The sequence below is a fragment of the Oncorhynchus tshawytscha genome, linkage group LG16, assembly GCF_018296145.1.
Source record: "Oncorhynchus tshawytscha isolate Ot180627B linkage group LG16, Otsh_v2.0, whole genome shotgun sequence".
NCBI lineage: Eukaryota > Metazoa > Chordata > Actinopteri > Salmoniformes > Salmonidae > Oncorhynchus > Oncorhynchus tshawytscha.
Genome location: NC_056444.1, coordinates 48,655,183 through 48,676,442, shown reverse-complemented (window position 1 = coordinate 48,676,442; position 21,260 = coordinate 48,655,183). Strand labels below are relative to the sequence as shown.

The window sequence follows — 21,260 nt, the reverse complement described above, 5'->3', positions numbered from 1 at the left end:
CTGTATACGTTTGGCCCTTCTTTGGACACTGTTTTAACAAACCTCCAGACGAGCTTCAATGCCATACAACACTCCTTCCGTGGCCTCCAACTGCTCTTAATAACTTTTTAGGTAATGGGGGCAGTATTCAGAAGTTTGGATGACTGAGGTGCCCAAAGTAAACTGCCTGTTACTCAGGCCCAGAAGCTAGGATGTGCATATAATTGGTAGATGTGGATAGAAAACACTCTAAAGTATCCAAAATGGTTAAAATAATGTCTGTGAGTATAACAGAACTGATATGACAGGCGAAAACCTGATGAAAATCCATCCAGGAAGTGGGATATTTTTGATGTGGGTACTTTTCAATTGAATGCCTATGTAACGGGTTAGGACCCAGATTGCAGTTTCTATGTCTTCCACTAGATGTCAAAAGTCTTTAGACGTTGTTTCAGGCTTATTTTCTGAAAAATGAGGAAGAATGAGACCCTTTTGTCAGTGGACTGTAGAATGAGCAGAGCTGCTTTGTGCGCATGACCGATTGCGCGCCCTTCGTTGTTTTTCCTTTCTATTGAATACGCTATTGTCCTGTTGAAATATTATTGATTATTTAGACAATAGACAACCTGAGGATTAATTATAAACATCATTTGACATGTTTCAATGAACTTTACCGGTACTAATAGGATGTATTAGGATGCATGTTGTGACCGCCTTTGATCCAGTGGATTACTGGGGGGGAAAAGCCAGAAAAACAGAGTTTTTGGGATATAAAGAGGGACTTTATCAAACAAAATAAACATTTATTGTGTAACAGGGACTCTTGTGACTGCAACCAGATGAAGATCATCAAAGGTAAGTGATTCATTTTATCGCTATTTCTGACTTTCGTGACTCCTCTACTTGACTTGAAAATGTTTGTATGCTTTTGTAAGCGGGGCGCTGTCCTCAGATATTCGCATGGTATGCTTTCCCCGTGAAGCCTTTTTGAAATCTGACACAGTGGCTGGATTACCAAGTAGTTCATCTTTAAGTCGATGTATAACACTTGTATTTTTATGAATGTTTATTATGACTATTTCTGTATTTTGAATTTGGCACTCTGCAATTTCACTCAATGTTTTTCGAGGTGGGTCGCTAGTGGAACGCCTATCCCAGACAAGTTTTAAATGCAAGTTAAACTAAATGCATGCTCTTCAACCGATCGCTGCCCACACCCGCCGCCCGTCTAGCATCACTACTCTGGACGGTTCTGTCTTAGAATATGTGGACAACTGCAAATACCTAGGTGTCTGGTTAGACCGTAAACTCTCCTTCCAGACTCATATTAAGCATCTCCAATCCAAAATTAAATCTAGAATCGGCTTCCTATTTCGCAACAAAGCATCCTTCACTCATGCTGCCAAACATACCCTCATAAAACTGACTATCCTGCTGATCCTTGACTTTGGCGATGTCATTTACAAAATAGCCTCCAACACTCTACTCAGAAAATTGGATGTAGTCTATCACAGTGCCATCCGTTTTGTCATCAAAGCCCCATATACAGTACTACCCACAACTGTGACCTGTATGTTCTCATTGGCTGGCCCTCGCTTCATATTCGTCGCCAAACCCACTGGCTCCAGGTCATCTATAAGTCTTTGCTAGGTAAAGCCCTGCCTTATCTCAGCTCACTAGTCACCATAGCAGCACCCACCCGTAGCATGCTCTGCAGCAGCATCCCCAAAGCCAACTCCTCCTTTGGCTGCCTTTCCTTCCAGTTCTCTGCTGCCAATGACTGGAATGAATTGCAAAAATCACTGAAGCTGGAGACTCACATCTCCCTCACTAACTTTAAGCATCAGCTGTCAGAGCAGCTCACAGATCATTGCACCTGTACACAGCCCATCTGTAAATAGCCCACCCAACTACCTCCTCCCCATATTGTTATTTTTGTTGTTGTTGCTCCTTTGCACCCCAGTATCTCTACTTGCATATTCATCTTCTGCACATCTATCACTCCAGGGTTTAATTGCTAAATTGTAATTATTTCTCCACTATGGCCCATTTATTGACTTACCTCCCTAATCTACATTTGCACACACTGTATATAGATTTTTATATTGTGTTATTGACTGTACGTGTGTTTATCCCATGTGTAACTCTGTGTTGTTTGTGTCACACTGCTTTGCTTTATCTTGGCCAGGTCGCAGTTGTAAATGAGAACTTGTTCTCAACTGGACGACCTGGTTAAATAAAGGTGGAATAAATAAATGCATATGCCGCCTCAGCCATACTGTCAATCTATCATCAATACGTCCGCTCCTATTTATAGAGTGGACGTATAGATTTATCTTGTGATCTCGAACAAAACCATTTTCGCTATGTCGGGATCATGAGATAAATAAGTTGTGATCTTGACATAACGAGGGAATAATTTTTTATTCATATGCCCTCTCTGGACTACAAATTGGAGCATTGGAGGGTCGGAGTATGATTCCAAATCAAAGAATGCGAAACAACGCACGGAGGGCACTTCTCGAATGCGTACTCCATTTGGAAATATTTTGAAGCATGCATTGACACAAACTTCAACGGAAAGTATGTAAAGAATATGACGCAAAAACATAAATAATTACGCAAAATTTCTTGAAATAACTGGCGGCCATTAAAATACACTCAGATTTCAGAATAAAATGTTACCTATTCACATTTCATATGTTGCCTGACTACAATATTGTAATCTTGATAGCATGTATTTATTAACCTATGTTAATTTTGGCATGTTTACCTGCCTACAAAGCCACTAGTGTGCGTCGATCGCAAGCCCATAATAGGTCAATAGGGTTAACTGGCCAGATAGCCATAAATAATTGTTAGCTAGCTAACTACCCATGAAGAATTTACATCTACCTTGCATAACATTAGTTTTAGGTCATTTTTGCCTGTTAAACATTCTGATTAGCTACATTATTACGATTCACATATACTTTGAACAAAAATATAATAGAAACATTTGAAGTATTGGACCCATGTTTCATGAGCTGAAATAAAAAATCCCAGATATGTTCCATATGCATGTTCCAAATTTTGTGCACAAATTTGTTTACATTCCTGGTAGTGAGCATTTCTCCTTTGCCAAGATAATCCTGATTAAAACAGCAGGATCATTACATAGGTGCACCTTGTGCTAGGGATAACAAAAGGCCACTCTAAAATGTGCAGTTTTGTCACACAACACAATGCCACAGATGTCTCAAGTTTTTAGGGAACGTGCAATTGGCATGCTGACTCTAGGAATGTTCACCAGAGCTTTTACCAGATGTAACCACGCCAGCCCAGGCCAGCCAATTCCGGCTTCTTCACCTGCAGTATCGTCTAAGGAGGGGTGGGTTGCTGAGGAGTATTTCTGTCTGTAATAAAGTCCCTTTGTGGAGAATAACTCCTTCTGATTGGCTCTATTTCCATTGTCCTGGCTGGAAAAAGGTTCAGTGAATGGGGAGGTTTAGCGCGAGGTAATACAGAGTGTGAGTACTTCTCAAATGGAACGTTTTATGCGTTCTTCAGACTCTCGTCCTAACAAGAACTTACTCCAGTACGTCCTCGGAGAATGCACTCTGAGAGTGTGGAGCACGGTAGTATGCATATTGAGAAACACCCCGTATCTGTGCATGTGCATTGGTTCGCTTCACGCTGTTACAGCGTGGTAGCCAGGGCACCAAAGCTGCGGAAAAGTTTAACCAAAGCTCTTGCGGAAATTGACCAGCTATTTTACCTTTTTTATTTAAACAGGGAGTCACCATTGAGACCAGGACCTCTTTCGCAAGGGAGCCCTGCAATTCAAAGACAAAATCAAAATCAAAATCAGACAGTACAAAGCAAACTAAAATACAACACAACAAACAATCAAGAAAAACAGCCACCTTCCTCAGCAAAAAATTCCCTTATCAATATTTTAAAGCGCCATCCAAGCATCATCCATAGCTTATTGCAGTGTATTTTGCAGTTGGTTCCAGCAATGAGGTGCATTAAAACTAAAAGTGGATTTGCCTAATTCGGTGGAGACCCAATGAACCTCAAGGTTTAACCAACCCTGTGAGCGGGTTTGGTATCTCATGTTTTTTTGAAATCCTGTAACGACGAAGTTAGGTAAGTTGGAAGCTTGTGCAGCAGGGCTTTGTAAACAAAAATTGAGTAATGGATTGATCTACAGGACTTTAAAACCGTCACCAGTGATAAAATAATTGGCGCCGTGGTAGACGAGCATCCAAAGGTTTAAGAGTAGTGGCTGCTGCTTGATGTTTATACTGTTTACATTGTATGTAATACTGCTACCTTTTTTAATCTAATGTTTTTCCATCCATGCTCTTCTCTTCTTGGTGTAGAGGAGCACGGAGGCGATGGTAATGCAGAGCAGCAGGTGGAGGGGGCCGAGAGGGGTGCTAGGCCGACCATCACCGAGTTCAAAAAGACCTGGAGCTTCAGGCGGACCGCGGTTGCCAGAAGAGAGCTTGTGCGATTGGATGAGATTGAAGATCCAGAATCTCCGCCCCTACCCACACCTCGGGGCAGAGGCCGCCCAGCCCAGACCTATTCAAGATGTGGGTTGAGGGGAGAGAAGGAGCTCCCCGGCTGACCTGGAGCACGCCGAGACAGGCTCCCCTACTCCAATGGACACAGAGCTTGCCTCAGAGGCCCTAGAGCCCTGCCCAGGTGGCAGATTAGACCCCTCCTCTTGGCGGGACTTTGGATCTGCATCCGGCACGGCTTTTTCCCTACTTTGGGAGAAGAAAGAGGAGGACAGGACCACGGCTACCCCTGCCCAAATTATGGCTGCCCTTCCTAGCAATGGGGGTAGTGGGGACATGGAAGCTGCCTCCAGTATAGAGGAGGACAGTGATGAGCTGACCCTGCAGCTTCAGGAGTGGCTGAGCATTAGGGGGAGAGGTGAGCCCAGAGGCAGAGGGGTCAGAGGGAGAGGCAGGGCTAGGGGAAGGGGTAGAGGGAGAGGTAGGTGGCGTGGGAGGGGTAGGAGGGTAGAGCCAGAGTCGAGCACTGCAGATGAAGAAGAGGTGATTTTTGTAAATGAGTTGGAACAGCAGCAGGTGTATCAGCCTCAGGATAAGGAGAGGGAACAGAGTCCTGAGAAGGCTGTTGTAGTGGTTGAACCGCAAAGTCCTTCTCAACAGTCCAGCTCCGAGTCTATGCCTCCTCTTGAATCTGATCCAGAGCCAGAGACAACAGAAGAAAAGCCCAGCCAATATGATAATGTAACAGAGGTGGAGGAGGAGAAGGACGAGGTGGAGGAGAGGATTGAGGAAGAAAAGTCAGAGTATTCTAGCATATCAGACAGTGAGGGCTACAACCCCCATGCCCTTTACTGCATCTGTCGACAGAGGCAGAATAAAAGGTATGCGTGTAGCGTTGTCTAGGACGATATTCACCTCTGAAAACAGGCAAGCCTAATGTTGTTGGTATAGCAGCACCACATCTCAGCTCTTTCCATCTGCCATACTCATTATTTTGGATGGTTATGGACTTGAGTTAATTGCTGTTCTTTAGCTGTAATTTTCTTATCGCCGTTTGATTCCTTGTCCAGGTTCATGATCTCCTGTGACAATTGTCAGGAGTGGTTCCATTACGACTGCGTTGGCGTCAGCGAGACGCAGGGCAGCAAGCTGGAGAGGAGCGGACGGGACTGGATCTGCCCCAACTGCACGAATAAGAGCCAGAGCCAGCCAGACCCCCAGCAGAGCCCCCCTGACTGCCTGATACTGCCGTTCTCTGGGGAGGAGGAGAGAGTGCATGAGGAGCAGGCCAGTAAGGTGAGAACAGAAACGCATACTGATTCCTTTGCGAGGATGAATGGAAATCAAATCTAGTTTGTAGTGTTATTTGGTTTCCCTTGCTTTGCACAGCCCATTTTACAATGGTGTTTAGTTGCATGTTTGAGATCTAGGCTGACAAGCAAGTCTGGTCCTAGGAGGCTGTAGTGCAGGAGAAGACTGAATTGGTTGCTAAGGCTGAAATGGAGACAGACAGTTCCTTACCGCAGTGCATTGGACCAGGGTGCAGTATCTACGCCCTGCCCGACTCGGTTTACTGTGGCACAGACTGCATCCTCCGGCATGCGGCTCCCACTATGAAGACCCTATCTGACTCCAAAGAGACCAATGCCAAGTAAAGCCAACAGAGGAGAGCAGCAGCCAAACCTGGTCCTAAGGTAACCAGTGTCTACACCTTTTTTTTTTCTTCCCTTTTTGGTAATTTTGTATTTCTTCTGCATGTTGTGCTTGTTTCATTTTGCATGTTGTGCTTGTTTCATTTTGCATGTTGTGCTTGTTTCATTTTGCATGTTGTGCTTGTTTCATTTTGCATGTTGTGCTTGTTTCATTTTGCATGTGGTGCTTGTTTCATTTTGCATGTGGTGCTTGTTTCATCTTGCATGTTGTGCTTGTTTCATTTTGCATGTTGTGCTTGTTTCATTTTGTTGATGAATGTGTGCTGAGATTACGTTTGCTTTAGAAACAGATAAAGCTGACACTTTGACTCACTCACATAGTATTAGTTAATTAAACCCCAAATTAGCTACTGATGACCTCTGTGAATATTTTGACCTCAGGGTCAGAGGTCGGCTAGGATTTCCCAGAGATTGTCGGCGGAGCGGCCCGAAGAAGAGGGTGATGAAGAGGAGAAGGAGGCTGAAGACGTTGAGGACAAGGAAGCTGACACATCTACATCTCCCTTACCCTGCAACCCTAGTCTCACTGCAGTACAGGCCACATCCATAGAATCATCTATGTTTTACAAGTCGAGTATGTATCACTCACAGCACATCCATATCCAACACATACAGAATACTTTACTTTCACTCAGTTGGTGTTCATCAGACTCTAGCTATAACGTTACCTCAGCCATCACACAATCTTTAGGTGTAGGGATACAAAGTGATTTGCAGTAGTGGGTAAGTGTACTAATGTTGGCAAATGTGCTATAAAATGTTTCTCTTCAACTAGTTGGAAACGTTGAAAAAGAAAACAAGCCGAACCAATCAACAATCCAAATGACATTTCCTCAGTTACCAAGTAGTAGAAGAATGTTTAGTATAGTTGGGTTCAGAGATGATTCTACTTCAATACCACCATTTTTCTTCATTCCAGTATTTCAATAGTTGTCAATGTTTTTATTTGACAAATAATACATCCGGTTCAATAAGAGCCTTATACGGCAACAACATGTAACTACTACAAGGTACAGGCTGATGCGTCAGTCTTACAAATACTAGTAAATACTTCACACAACTACTAATGCACAGAGTATCGTCTCAGGTAAGAAATAATAGGATACACAAGTTGTACAGATAGAAATCACTGCTTGATGGAAAGCGCAAAACATTCACTGAGTGACACATGAATATTTTGGGGCGGCAGGGTAGCCTAGGGGTTAGAGCGTTGGACTAGCAACCGGAAGGTTGCAAGTTCAAACCCCCGAGCTGACTAGGTACAAATCTGTCGTTCTGCCCCTGAACAAGCAGTTAACCCACTGTTCCTAGGCTGTCATTGAAAATAAGAATGTGTTCTTAACTGACTTGCCTAGGTAAAGGTAAATAAATAAATATGGTTTTTAGTTCTAAGCAGTTAGAAAACAAACATTCCCTCTGAGTCAAAGAAAATGAATGTTTGCTCACTGTGTCCAAACACAAAGGCCTCTCAAGTCATCCAGTAGTGCCTGATATGGGAAATAGATTAATTCAACCATGGATGAAAAACACAGGCGACACAGATCAGATGTGGGCAATAACACATTTTCTGCCTCTCAAACCAGAGCGGTAGAGCTTTTGGAGGAACTGGTTTGAACTCTCTGTGCAATGGAGTTGGACCTGTTACCGGGGGAGTATACAGAGGAATATACGCTTATGATTAGATTTATAGAGCAATGTAGAAGAGGCCCAGGATTGCCACCAATCTCCTGTGGCTGTCATATAACCTGTGTTTTCATATCAGTGCTCATGGAGGAGAGAAGACGAGTGCCACGCACCTGCACTTTTGTCCATTTTTGTAATGATTGTTTTTTAAAAAACGACCTGCAGTGCCATATACACACACACACGGGACGCCAACACACACAGACACACTGTACAATCAGACTAGTGCTCATGAAGGAGAGTGGACGAGGAGGGGAGGAAGCCATTCTAGACTATTGAGATGCATTAGTCTTTACATGCAAGATCGAGCTCATCGTCACATGACTAGCTTCTTCAGCTCCATTGCCACAAGACCATTAGTGAGGTCAGGCACTGATGTTGGGCGATTAGGCCTGGCTCGCAGTCAGCGTTCCAATTCATCCCGAAGGTGTTCCTTGGGCTTGAGTTCAGGGCTCTGTGCAGGCCAGTCAAGTTCTTCCACACCAATCCCAACAATACATTTCTGTATGGACCTTGCTTTGTGCACGGGGGCATTGTCACGCTGAAACAGGAAAGGGCCTTCCCCAAACTGTTGCCACAAAGTTGGATGCAGAGAATAATCTAGAATGTTATTGTATGCTGTAGCATTTTAGATTTCCTATCACTGGAACTAAGGGGCCTAGCCCATACCATAAAAAAATGTCCAGACCATTATTTCTCCACCACCAAACTTTACAGTTGGCGCTATGCATTGGTATAGGCAGCATTCTCCTGGCATCTGCCAAACCCAGATTTGTCTGTCGGACTGCCAGATGGTGAAGCGTGATTCATCACTCCAGATGTTTCCACGTTGGCATTGCGCATGGTGATCTTAGGCTTGTGTGCGGCTGCTCGCCATGGAAACTAATTTCATGAAGCTCCCGACTAACAGTTCTTCTATTGACGTTGATTCCAGAGGCAGTCTAGAACTCTTTAGTGAGTGTTGCAACCGAGGACAGACGATTTTTACGTGCTACGCGCTTCAGCACTTGGTGGTCCCGTTCTGTGAGTTTGTGTGGGCCTACCACTTCGTGGCTGAGCAGTTGTTGCTCCTAGATATTTCTTCTTCACAATAACAGCACTTAGCACGCGCTCCAGCAGGTGTATCTCACTGATCATCCCTAAAGCCAACACCTCATTTGGCCGCCTTTCGTTCCAGTTCTCTGCTGCCTGTGACTGGAACGAATTGCAAAAATCGCTGAAGTTGGAGACTTTTATCTCCCTCACCAACTTCAAACATCTGCTATCTGAGCAGCTAACCGATCGCTGCAGCTGTACGTAGTCTATCGGTAAATAGCCCACCCAATTTTACCTACCTCTTCCCCTATCTGTTTATATTTATTTACTTTTCTGCTCTTTTGCACATCAATATCTCTACCTGTACATGACCATCTGATCATTTATCACTCCAGTGTTAATCTGCAAAATTGTAATTATTCGCCTACCTCCTCATGCCTTTTGCACACAATGTATATAGACTCTCTTTTTTTTCTACTGTGTTATTGACTTGTTAATTGTTTACTCCATGTGTAACTCTGTGTTGTCTATTCACACTGCTATGCTTTATCTTGGCCAGGTCGCAGTTGCAAATGAGAACTTGTTCTCAACTAGCCTACCTGGTTAAGTAAAGGTGAAATAAAAAAAATAAAAATAAAAACTTACAGTTGACCGGGGTTACTCTAGCAAGGCAGAAATTTTCAGAACTGACTAGTTGAGAAGGTGGCATCCTATAACAATTGAAAAGTCACTGAGCTCCTCAGTAAGGCGGTACTACTGCCAATGTTTGTGTATGGAGATTGCATGGCTGTGTGCTTGATTTTATACACCTGGCAGCAACGGGTGTGGCTGAAATAGCCCGAATCCACAAATATGAAGGGTTGTCCACATACTTTTGTATATATATATATAGTGTATCTGCCATTTTATCTTCTCTGCTTGTTAAAATGGTTAAACACAAGTACCCTCTACTGGCCAGACATTAGAATAGCTTTTCAACAGTGCACTCCTACTTTGTGTGTCTGGTGTTCTGCTATGCTGAGAATCTAGCACATTCACGTACCCCCGAGCAAGTGTCATGTAAAAATCTCCAATACTAATACTTCAATGACTGTGACAATAAGATGTTTATTCCTCATTTCGTTACATTACGTCCTCATTTCATTTTCGGATAGCGTTTTTCTGCCGTAGACATATCAGATGCTGTAAAAGTCCAGAGAAGGAGAAAAAAACTACACACAATTAATGCCCTGGTCGTAATTAGTTTAATTGTTCATTATGGCCTGTATATCCAAGTCACTTGATTGCTGCAAGGTTGCAGTTTCATTCACTTGCTAATGTTACTTTTTAAGAATTAAGCGTACAGCTGATAGTTGCTTTTACAATCTTAACAGATGCCTTAAAGGAAGACCTACTTCTCCCAAATGCGCACTAGACACACTTTAACCTCAATCTGACTTATTATCATATGAAAGTCTGATAAAGTGCATAAATTGTCATCTGTACGATTCATCTGTATGTCATCATTTTTGCCTTGATCAACATTGGGTGGATTGGAAGTGACCTTATCTAGATTATCCTAAATAGTAGGGTCATGGCAGGATCCGTTTAGAATCTCAACACACCCTTACCGAAAAAAAACAGGCTTCTGGCAAGCAGTTGTGGTAAATCTTTTGGATAACCTACCACTATTTTCACACGCAAATTAGTTTTTTGGCTGACTGTTGCTGCAAATTTGCATCGACTTCTGAACCTCTGGGGAAACTTGTGGCGAACAAGCAGATGTCACTGTGTGCTAACATACAGGGAGGCTCTTCCTCTGTTAAGGAGCATCCTGCACACACACCACACAAGGGGACACTTCAACAAAAGCCCTGGAGTAACAAAGAATACAGGGGTCATTTACATTTTTCCATCAATGTAGAGATTGAAGCGAGAACAGCTAAAGAGGCGCTTGATCCAGCGACCACTGTAGTTAGAGGACAATTCAAGTCCTGTGCCATAATGTTCCAGACCTCATGGCGGGACCCATAATATACTTTCCGGTATATACAGGCAGGCTTCAATATCAGTGATCATAAAAGGTGGCTACATGGCTGAGGGAAAGAGAAATGAATGTACCGCGTGTCCCTCCATGACGGGGGTCTACCATGCTGGCGGTCGTACTTGTCGTGTCTCCTTGGCACTTCATTGATCAATTTGTGTCATTGGTTAGCCACCGACCACCTGAAAATCCAGGTTCTAGTTTCTTATGAAAAGGGAGCGTATACTGCGTCCAAGTACTAGTTTTGTGTACCTCTGCTTTATAATGACAGAAGATGAACTAGGAAGTTGGAATACACACTATCTGTATGGAACAAATCTGTTATGTCCAGTGGTGTCACTAGGAATTTTTCACTGGGGCAGTTTGAAAGCACCCCTTCGCAAACACTAATCTATGGTGTGCATGTACTAATGGTCTCTTGGGGGTGCCAGGCCTATTTTTGAGGAGGCTTCAGCACTGTCAAGCCCCTCCCTGGAGCCGCCCGTTGCTATCTCTTGCCCTTTCTTTTATGATGCATGTAACCAAAGATGATCTATTATTATTGACAAGTAACCGCTCTAGCAATGGAAATACATGTCCTCAAAGATGCAAGCACTGTACTGTCTATGATGGAAGCAGGCAGGATGAGACCAGGTGGGACCATTCTAGACAATGAGAGGGCAAATATGTGTGTGAACAACAGGCACACCTGTGATACAAAGCTGTTTTTTTTTTTAAAGTTGCCGAAATGCCACGTGCGCCCAATTTATATCAGTGCATTCGTAAAACAAACTAAATATTACGAAACTTCTATTCAATCAAATATGTCTCGCATAGCAAATTCACAATTTTTTTGTTGTTGACCAAATTCTATACTCATTGACCACCATACAAAAATTCCCCAGCTAGCACAAAACATTCTGAGAACCATATGTTTCTTAGAGCTTGGTATCCTATGGTTATTTTGCATACAACCATCCCACAACATCCTGGGAATGGTGCAGGCTTTTGGAACGTTCAGCACATTTAAGGAACTTGAATGTATTGGTCAATACATACACAACGCAACATGTATAAACACAACATGCAACAATTTCAAAGATTTTACAGTTCATATACGGAAATCAGTCAATTGGCACCATTTTCCTCATGCAGCGCGGCACCATTTTCCTCATGCAGCGCGGCACCATTTTCCTCATGCAGCGCGGCACCATTTTCCTCATGCAGCACGGCATCTCCTTCGCATAACGTTGATCAGGCTGTAGATTGAAGAGGAGTGGGACAACATTGCACATGCACAAAAGGGCTGTGTAAAGTTGCTGGATATTGGCGGGAACTGGAACATGCTGTCATACACGTCGATCCAAAGCATCCCAAACATGCTCAATGATGGCAGCGGATACATGGCACGGCAATGGGCCTCTCCGAATGAGGAAACATCATGGTAAAGTACTGAAATTCCCACAGAAGAACGTGGTTTCTTATCGTTCTATAAACAATTTGAGAAAACTACTTGAAATAGAACCATGAGGAAATATTATCTTGAGCTGAAGTTCCCACATTGTTTCTTTACGTTCTTGGAACAATTTGAGAACATGAGTTTAAATAGAACCATGAGTAAACTTGTAGGAAACATTATGCTGAAGTACTAACATTTTTACAGAAGAACGTTGTTTCTTAGTGTTCTCTGAACTATTTGTGAATATTCCCAATTTCAAAACAGTTGGATGACATTCCTAGAACATTACAAATATTTAAATGAATTGTAACCATGTTTGAACTTTTAGAAAAAAAATCCTCAATAAAAGGCACATGACGGCCTGCTTGGAGTTGGCCAAAATACACCTAAAGACTCTCAGACCATGACAAACAAGATTCAATGCTCTGAATGCCAAGCGTCACGTCTGGAGGAAACCTGGCACCATCCCTACGGTGAAGCATGGTGGTGACATCATCATGCTGGGGAGATGTTTTTCAGCAGCAGGAACTGGGAGACTAGTCAGGATCGAGGGAAAGATGAACGGAGCAAAGTTCCAACAGGACAACGACCCTAAACACACAGCCAAGACAACGCAGGAGTGGCTTCTGGACAAGTCTCTGAATGTCCTTGAGTGGCCCAGCCAGAGCCCGGACTTGAACCCGATTGAACATCTCTGGAGAGACCTTATAATAGCTTTGCAGCAACGCTCCTCATTCAACCTGACAAAGCTTGAGAGGATCTGCAGAGAAGAATGGGAGAAACTCCCCAAATTCAGGTGTGCCAAGCTTGTAGTGTCCTACCCAAGAAGACTTGAGGCTGTAATCGCTGCCAAAGGTGCATCAACAAAGTACTGAATAAAGTGTCTGAATACTTATGTAAATGTGATATTTCAGTTTTAAATTTTTAATACATTTGCAAACATTTCTAAAAAACTGTTTTTGCTTTGTCATGATGGAGTATTGTGTGTAGATTGATGAGTTGTCAATGCCAGGAGGTTTGTTATTATTGATCGATAACAATCATTTTCCACCTCCCCCACACTTACTTTACAAAAATCAAACTTGCAATGCTTTACTTTCATTATTAGTTTTTCTATGCATTTATACGATGGCTCACTGTTCGTTGTTGGCATTTCCTACCTAAATTTGCCCACTTTGCCAATCATTCAAATTATTCACAACATCAAATGGTTTTGTGATGAATAAGCCATCTGATTTGATGAAAAATGGAGTTGAATTAGTCTTTCTGCCCATAATTTAATTTAAAGTACCCCCCCAAAAAAAAATATCCATCATTAATCTGGGCTTCAATATACAGTTTCTTCTTCTTTTTGTTGAGTTTAGTCACACTAATTTCTCAATTTGCAGTAAGCCAGCTAGTTAAATGTGGAACCAGACTTATTAGCCATTCCTTTTGCCTCATCTCTTTCAACCATATAGTTCAATCTATCCATGGAGCATTAACAGTTCTAACAGTCAGTCTAACAGTCAGTTTCTTCAGTTCGTTTCTTAACAGGTGCATGCTTCTCAATAATTGGACAAAGCAATTTCATAAATTCATCAAATGCAGCGTCTGGATGCTCCTTATTAATCACATCAGACCAACACATATTTTTTTTTACATCATCTACATATTTGTATGATCTCTTATACACTATTTTACGCCCAGCTTTTGGAACTCCTGGATTAGCCACTATATTGTGATCACTGCATCCAATGGGTAAGGATACAGAGTTCTAACGTATTAGTAAAAATGTGATCCATACATGTGGATGATCTTGTTCCTGTAGTGTTTGTAAACACCCTGGTAGGTTAACCTGAACCAGATTACAGACACTGGTTACAGTAAGAAGCTTCCTCTTGAGCAGACAGCTTGATGGAAATCAGTCAATATTCAGGTCCCCAAAGAAGTAGACCTCTCTGTTTACATCACATACGCTATCAAGCATTTTACACACATTATTTCGATACTGACTGTTAGCACTTGGTGGCCTTCAGCAACACCCCAAAATAATAATACTTGACATAAGATCTTTTCTAAGTATTACAGGGATATGGTTCTGGATATATATATATATATATATATATATATAGTGCCTTGCGAAAGTATTCGGCCCCCTTGAACTTTGCGACCTTTTGCCACATTTCAGGCTTCAAACATAAAGATATAAAACTGTATTTTTTTGTGAAGAATCAACAACAAGTGGGACACAATCATGAAGTGGAACGACATTTATTGGATATTTCAAACTTTTTTAACAAATCAAAAACTGAAAAATTGGGCGTGCAAAATTATTCACCTCGAACTATAGGAATTCTTCTTCTTCAACGAGTCGGATGGGAAGGATTTACTCCAGACACCCGACAAGGCCCTCATCCCCGTCATTCACAGGAGGAAAAGACGGAGGTATTGTGGACGACGGTCCGGGTGACTTTTACCATCGATCCAATTCAATCAGTGTAGATGAAGGGGAGGAGACAGGTTAAAGGAGGATTTTTAAGCATTGAGACAGTTGACATGGATTGTGTATCTGTGCCATTGAGTGTGAATGGGCAAGACAAGATTTAAGTGCCTTTGAACAGGGTAGTTCCCAGGTGCACCGGTTTGTGTCAAGAACTAAATATTTTATTTACCCTTTATTTTACTAGTCAAGTCAGTTAAGAACAAATTCTTATTTTCAATGATGGGCTAGGAACAATGGGTTAACTGCCTGTTCAGGGGCAGAACAACAGATTTGTACCTTGTCAGCTCGGGGATTTGAACTTGCAACCTTCCGGTTACTAGTCCAATGCTCTAACCACTAGGCTACCCTGCCGCCCCAGGGTAGCCCAGGTATTCACTTTAAAATGTATGCCAAACAAAAAACTATTATTGCAAAGTTAAACAAAACTCTATGCACAAGGACGACTTTTAAGAATTTCCACAGAAATGTTTTACAAAAACACATGAAATTTACAGATGTTTAGTAGCAGAATGACGGCACTGCACAAAGCATCATTATGTTACTGTGGAATTGCCCATGACCTCCACATCTTGCATGGCTATACTTTTTACGTGTTATCTAACATGTATTGCTTGGTCATGTTGATTAACTAATTCCTAGATGTTTTGTTTCATCTTCAAATGTGCCATACGTTTTATTAGATTTGTGTGTGTGTGTGTGTGTGTGTGTGTGTGTGTGTGTGTGTGTGTGTGTGTGTGTGTGTGTGTGTGTGTTTGTGCGTGTGAATCTGTGTGTAACATTTTAGTAAATGAGAGTGTGACATGATCCTCTTTTCTCAGGAACAGAAGACCACTCTCCAGACCTAAGGCCAGACCTAGCCAGTCGAGCCAGAGCAGCTCAGTGCCAGACATCCTCAGCTGCATGCTGAAAGACACAACTGCCGAGCACAGAGCTCACCTGTTTGACCTCAAGTGCAAGATCTGCACAGGTAAATGGAAAAAAGAGAAAGCACAATTACAGTGTACACATCACAACATCCAACAAACACCATAAAATTACATTTTGTCTTTTGCAATGTGTCAAACTATGATCGTGAAGGGCCACAGGGTTGGCTCCAGTGTTGATATCAACCACAATCACTCCCAACGTCAAATGAATGATTTAATGCATTCTGTATTCTGTAGAAGGTGATGATGTTGCTAACATATGTTTTGTGTGGGTTGGTGTCTGTTTCTGCCCTTCAGGTCAGATATCAGTCGAGGATGAGGCGGAGCCTTTAGCCAAGAAGCCTAAACTCTCTGGGTCATCGTCGTCCTCCACCAAACCAGACCAATGGAGAGACAGGCCGTCTCGGCCACCCTGGATGTATGCCAGAACAGCTCTCAGAACAGAGGAGAGAGGATGGAGAACTCCAGCTGGAGATCACCCCTCCTTGCACCCCCCCGACTCCCCCACCATGGAATCCTCTGCTTCCCCAGTAATGGAGGATGACCCTGCCTTAACCATCATGGAATCCCCCACTTCTCCCACAATGGAATCTCCAGCTTCTCCAACAATGGAATCTCCCGCCTCCCCCATTTTGGAATCCCCTGCCTCCCCTGTTATGGATTCTCCCACCTCCTCTATTCCAGAAAACTGTAAAGCCAAGACACCGTCCAGAATGTATACCCCAGTCATGATCCCGGCTGTTTCTACGGTAAGCATCACAAGGCGTGACCCCCGCACCATTGGCAACCGTTCTGCTGCTCTGTATGGTGACCCCCGCACAGCTGACAACCAGTCTTTTATGCCCCTGTGAAACAGAGTGGTACTCTGAGCAAGCCATTCATGCCCTTGCCCCCCCCCATCCCAGCCACCAATGCCAGCATTACACAAATCTATCCTGATGAAGTCATCCTCCTCATCGTTCTATGGTTCATCTGGATCATCTTCATTCTCTTCAAGGTATCTCCTCTCAGCTTGCCACTATCACTACAAGTGAACCTTGATAAGAAAGGGTTTTAAGATAATTAGTGCAGGTTCATTTCAGTCATAATATGAGTCTTGTTTTGTCCTCTGCATGAGCAATATTTGTTTTACAGCTGAGTGAATGGGTAGTAGTGAACTCTCATTGTGATGTTATGTTTGCAGGGCTATGAACTCCCACACTCCTCCAGACGGGGAGACGGCCCAGTTCCTGGCCAAGCAGGAAGTAGTGTGGAAGGGCTTCCTCAAAATGATCAGCGTGGCCAAGTTCGTCACCACGGCTATCTGGTCTCAGGGCCCTCCGAATATCTCAAAGAGGTAACATATATAACAGAACAGAACTTTGCTACCGTGACTGCAAGAGAAAAAATAGGAGAGCATTTTCAGATAGTTTCTTTCTAAACATTTAAAACAATTAATCTCATAAACAAACATAGCAGTTTTGGCTATGTGGATATTTACAACAAGTTTATTTTGTTCAGGACCTGCCTGATACCATCCAGATTGGTGGAAGAATCATGCCTCAAACTGTGTGGGACTACATCGGGAGAGTGAAGGCCTCTGTTACAAAGGCAAGCCCTCCCTCTGTCATTATGGAAAAACCTATACAATTTAGATGGGGTCTGTGTATGTGTTGGTATCTCAATGTTAAGAGATGATTGTCGGTCCACAGGAGCTGTGTGTGATTCGGTTCCACCCAGCGACAGAGGAGGAGGAGGTGGCCTACGTGTCTCTGTTCTCCTATTTCAGCAGCAGACGGCGCTTTGGGGTGGTGGCCAACAAAAGCCGCAGCATCAAGGATATCTACCTCATCCCATTCAGCGCAAAGGAATCCATTCCATCCAACCTTTCGAAGGATCAGGTAAGAAAATGCTGTAATTTAGGCCAACATGTAGAAGGCCATACAGATGGCACACACTGCATTATTTAAGACAACATTCAAAACTCATCTCCCTTCACCCTCTTTATGTAACAGGCCTTGAGAAAAATCGCCCCAATCTTCTTCTGGGACTGGTTATTTGCCAGAAACCCGGGAAGCGTACCACAAGCGGTCGAAGAGAAGAGACCCAAGATCCACATGTCCAAAGACCCCAGAGATATAGGCCTCCCTAGACCCCCTTCGCTGTATGGGTCTGACCCTAGAATGGAGGAATTCTTGCCCTATGACCCAGAGATGCCCATCATGTCCACCCATCCTGGTTCCCCTCCTTCCACTGGATCCCTGTCACACTCCTCCTCCTCTGGCTCACTGACTAGCCCATCACTTCTGTCCTCCATTAGAGCTGCTCCGCCGGGCTTCTGCCCCTCCCCCCACCACTAGCTCCTCCACTGCACCTAGCAGCACGGCTACCAGTGCCCTACAGACCATCCTGAAGTCAGTGTTTGGGATGGACTCTCCTGCAGTCCCAGCAGTTGCAGCAGTGCCCCCTCCATCCACTCTTCCCCCTCTCTCAATGGTGGATCCAATAGTCCAGCAGTACGGGCAGAAATCCAAAGTCAAAGAGATTGAGGAGGAGGAAAATGAATACGATCGACCATACGACCCAGGGAAAGAGTATGATCCAGCAATGGGCTATGGATTGGTTGCCCCAATTAGTACTGATAAAATGTTTGAGGCGAAAGCTGCCTCTCTGGCCATTTCTGCTGATGATGACGATGTGGCTTACGACCCTGAAGATGAGACTATCTTTGAGGATATGCACAATGATGGGGTCAGTGAAGCAAAAGCCCCCCCTCCACTCCTACCCCAGCTCAAGCTCCTACCCCAGTCACAGTACAAGCCCCAGTCCCAGCTCCCACTCCAGACCCTCTGAGCCTCCCCATTACTGGTGATGTAATTGTCTCAGCCGCTACTCTGACTGAACAACAGCAAATGCTTGAGGAGCTCAACAGGTAGATCGAGGAGCAGAAACAGCAGTTGAAGGAGCAGGAGTGGGCACTGCATCAGCAGAGAGAGGCAGTGGGCATGTTCATGGCCCACTTCTCTGTTTCTGATGCCTTGATGTCTCCCCCTCCTAAATCTGGGCTGTCTCAATTCCAAACACAGCAGACTGATGGAGAGCAGTCTGATGCAAATCCTTCAGCGAATCAAAAAGCTTTGAAAGGTCTCTTGAAAACAGAAGTACCAATAAAACAAGAGATTAAGACCGAGACGAAGACTGTATCTCTTTCAGAGTCAAGAAATGTGGAAATGCCCAGTGCAACACCGAAGCGGGTAAAAGAGATTAAAAAGAGAAATATTCAGGCAACGGACAATTCAGATCTTGAAGCTGGTGAGATCCAGGACTCTGATGTAGCTTACGTCCCAGAGGATGACACTATCTTTGATGAGCTGCAAGACATGAATGGAGAAGAGAAGGTGAAAACTCTATCACATTCAGCAAGGCGTTCTGAGCGGTCTTGTGACTCCTTGGTGTCTAGCTCGTGTCGTGGCACATCGCGCAATGACACTCCTGATAGGAGGCGTAAGCATAGCAGCCAGCCGGATACTCACTCACCCAAAAGACGGGACCGTAAAGTTAAGGACCGCCACAAAAGCCCTCCTCGTAGATCTGGCAGGTGGTCCCCTGGACGCTCTGATAGGCGGAGGGACAGACAGACGGGGTGAGAGGAGCCAACCGCATCACAGAGATTGTGACCACTCTGACCGCACAGGCTGCCATCTCCCTCATAAAGAGTGCACTTCTCGGCGCAGCTCTGGTAGCCGTAGCAGATCCCCATCTACACCAAGAAAAAAACTAGATTCCGTCTCTAGGGGAGTCTCAAAGGGTCAAAGGGAGTCTTCTCCTCCTCCAGTGTCGGAAGACTCCAAGGGTCCAGAGGCTCATGAAGACATGGGTCCTATGAGCCCAGCTCCAGCACTGGTCATGGAGACTAATGACTCACCTCAGCCCCCTCTTGATAGAAAGGACATTAATGAATCGCTGTGTCATCGTTCTGGACGTCCACCACAGGGAGAGATTGAGTACGCAGGCCATCAATTGCCCCATGAAAAATCCCACTCCCCAGCAACCTGGGGATCAACAACCTCCTCAAAGCTTGCTGCGATCACCACCAGCAGGCCTCAACAACCAGCAAGGCCTCAACTTACAGCGTCAAGACAATAGGGATAGGCCCTCTCAACGGGAAATACTAGAGCAACGCATTGTACAGAGCCCATCAGACATTATGAGAGAGAAACTGTTTTCCTCACAAGGTCCTCCCCACAAGGCGTCTCCAAACCAAGGGCCAGATATGATAGGACAAGGGCAAGACATGAGGGGGGGAAGGAGAGGGCTGCAAATGAGGCATCCAGGTCCAGAACCAAATATGAAAAGTCCAGACATCACACTTCCGGCGCCGACAGAGATGGCCGCCTCGCTTCGCGTTCCTAGGAAACTATGCAGTTTTTTGTTTTTTTACGTGTTATTTCTTACATTAGTACCCCAGGTCATCTTAGGTTTCATTACATACAGTCGAGAAGAATTACTGAATATAAGATCAGCGTCAACTCACCATCAGTACGACCAAGAATATGACTTTTGCGAAGCGGATCCTGTGTTCTGCCTTTCACCCAGGACAACGGAATGGATCCCAGCCAGCGACCCAAAAAAACGACTTCGTAAAAGGGGGAAACGGAGCGGTCTTCTGGTCAGACTCCGGAGACGGACACATCGTGCACCACTCCCTAGCATTCTTCTCGCCAATGTCCAGTCTCTTGACAACAAGGTTGATGAAATCCGAGCAAGGGTAGCATTCCAGAGGGACATCAGAGACTGTAACGTTCTTTGCTTCACGGAAACATGGCTCACTGGAGAGACGCTATCGGAATCGGTGCAGCCAGCTGGTTTCTCCATGCATCGCGCAGACAGAAAACAAACATCTTTCTGGTAAGAAGAGGGGCGGGGGCGTATGCTTCATGGTTAACGTGACGTGGTGTGATCATAACAACATACAGGTACTCAAGTCCTTCTGTTCACCTGATTTAGAATTCCTCACAATCAAATGTCGACCGGATAATCTACCAAGGGAATTCTCTTCGATTATAATCACAGCCGTATATATTCCCCCCCAGGCAGACACATCGATGGCTCTGAATGAACTTTATTTGACTCTTTGCAAACTGGAATCCATTTATCCGGAGGCTGCATTCATTGTAGCTGGGGATTTTAACAAGGCTAATCTGAAAACAAGACTCCCTAAATTGTATCAGTATATCGATTGCGCCACCAGGGGTGGAAAAACCTTGGATCACTGCTATTCTAACTTCCGCCACGCATATAAGGCCCTGCTCCGCCCTCCTTTCGGAAAAGCTGACCACGACTCCATTTTGTTGATCCCTGCCTACAGACAGAAACTAAAACAAGAAGCTCCGCGCTGAGGTCTGTTCAACGCTGGTCCAACCAATCTGATTCCACACTCCAAGACTGCTTCCATCACGTGGACTGGGATATGTTTCGTATTGCGTCAG

General features: G+C 44.2%; 1 protein-coding gene across 1 annotated transcript; it reads left to right on the top strand.

Moving 5' to 3' along the window:
• The first annotated feature begins 3,571 nt into the window (after positions 1 to 3,571).
• On the top strand, positions 3,572 to 20,208 carry LOC112215175 (death-inducer obliterator 1-like). The gene is given in 17 exon segments (XM_042299911.1): positions 3,572 to 3,596; positions 4,347 to 4,594; positions 4,752 to 4,908; positions 5,191 to 5,313; positions 5,506 to 5,786; positions 5,945 to 6,142; positions 6,584 to 6,780; positions 15,685 to 15,833; positions 16,090 to 16,639; positions 16,976 to 17,085; positions 17,088 to 17,128; positions 17,293 to 17,382; positions 17,484 to 17,652; positions 17,655 to 17,672; positions 17,787 to 17,850; positions 17,852 to 18,097; positions 18,099 to 20,208. Coding segments are annotated over 17 exon segments (3,192 nt in total). The 3' UTR covers positions 18,625 to 20,208.
• Positions 20,209 to 21,260: the final 1,052 nt, after the last annotated feature.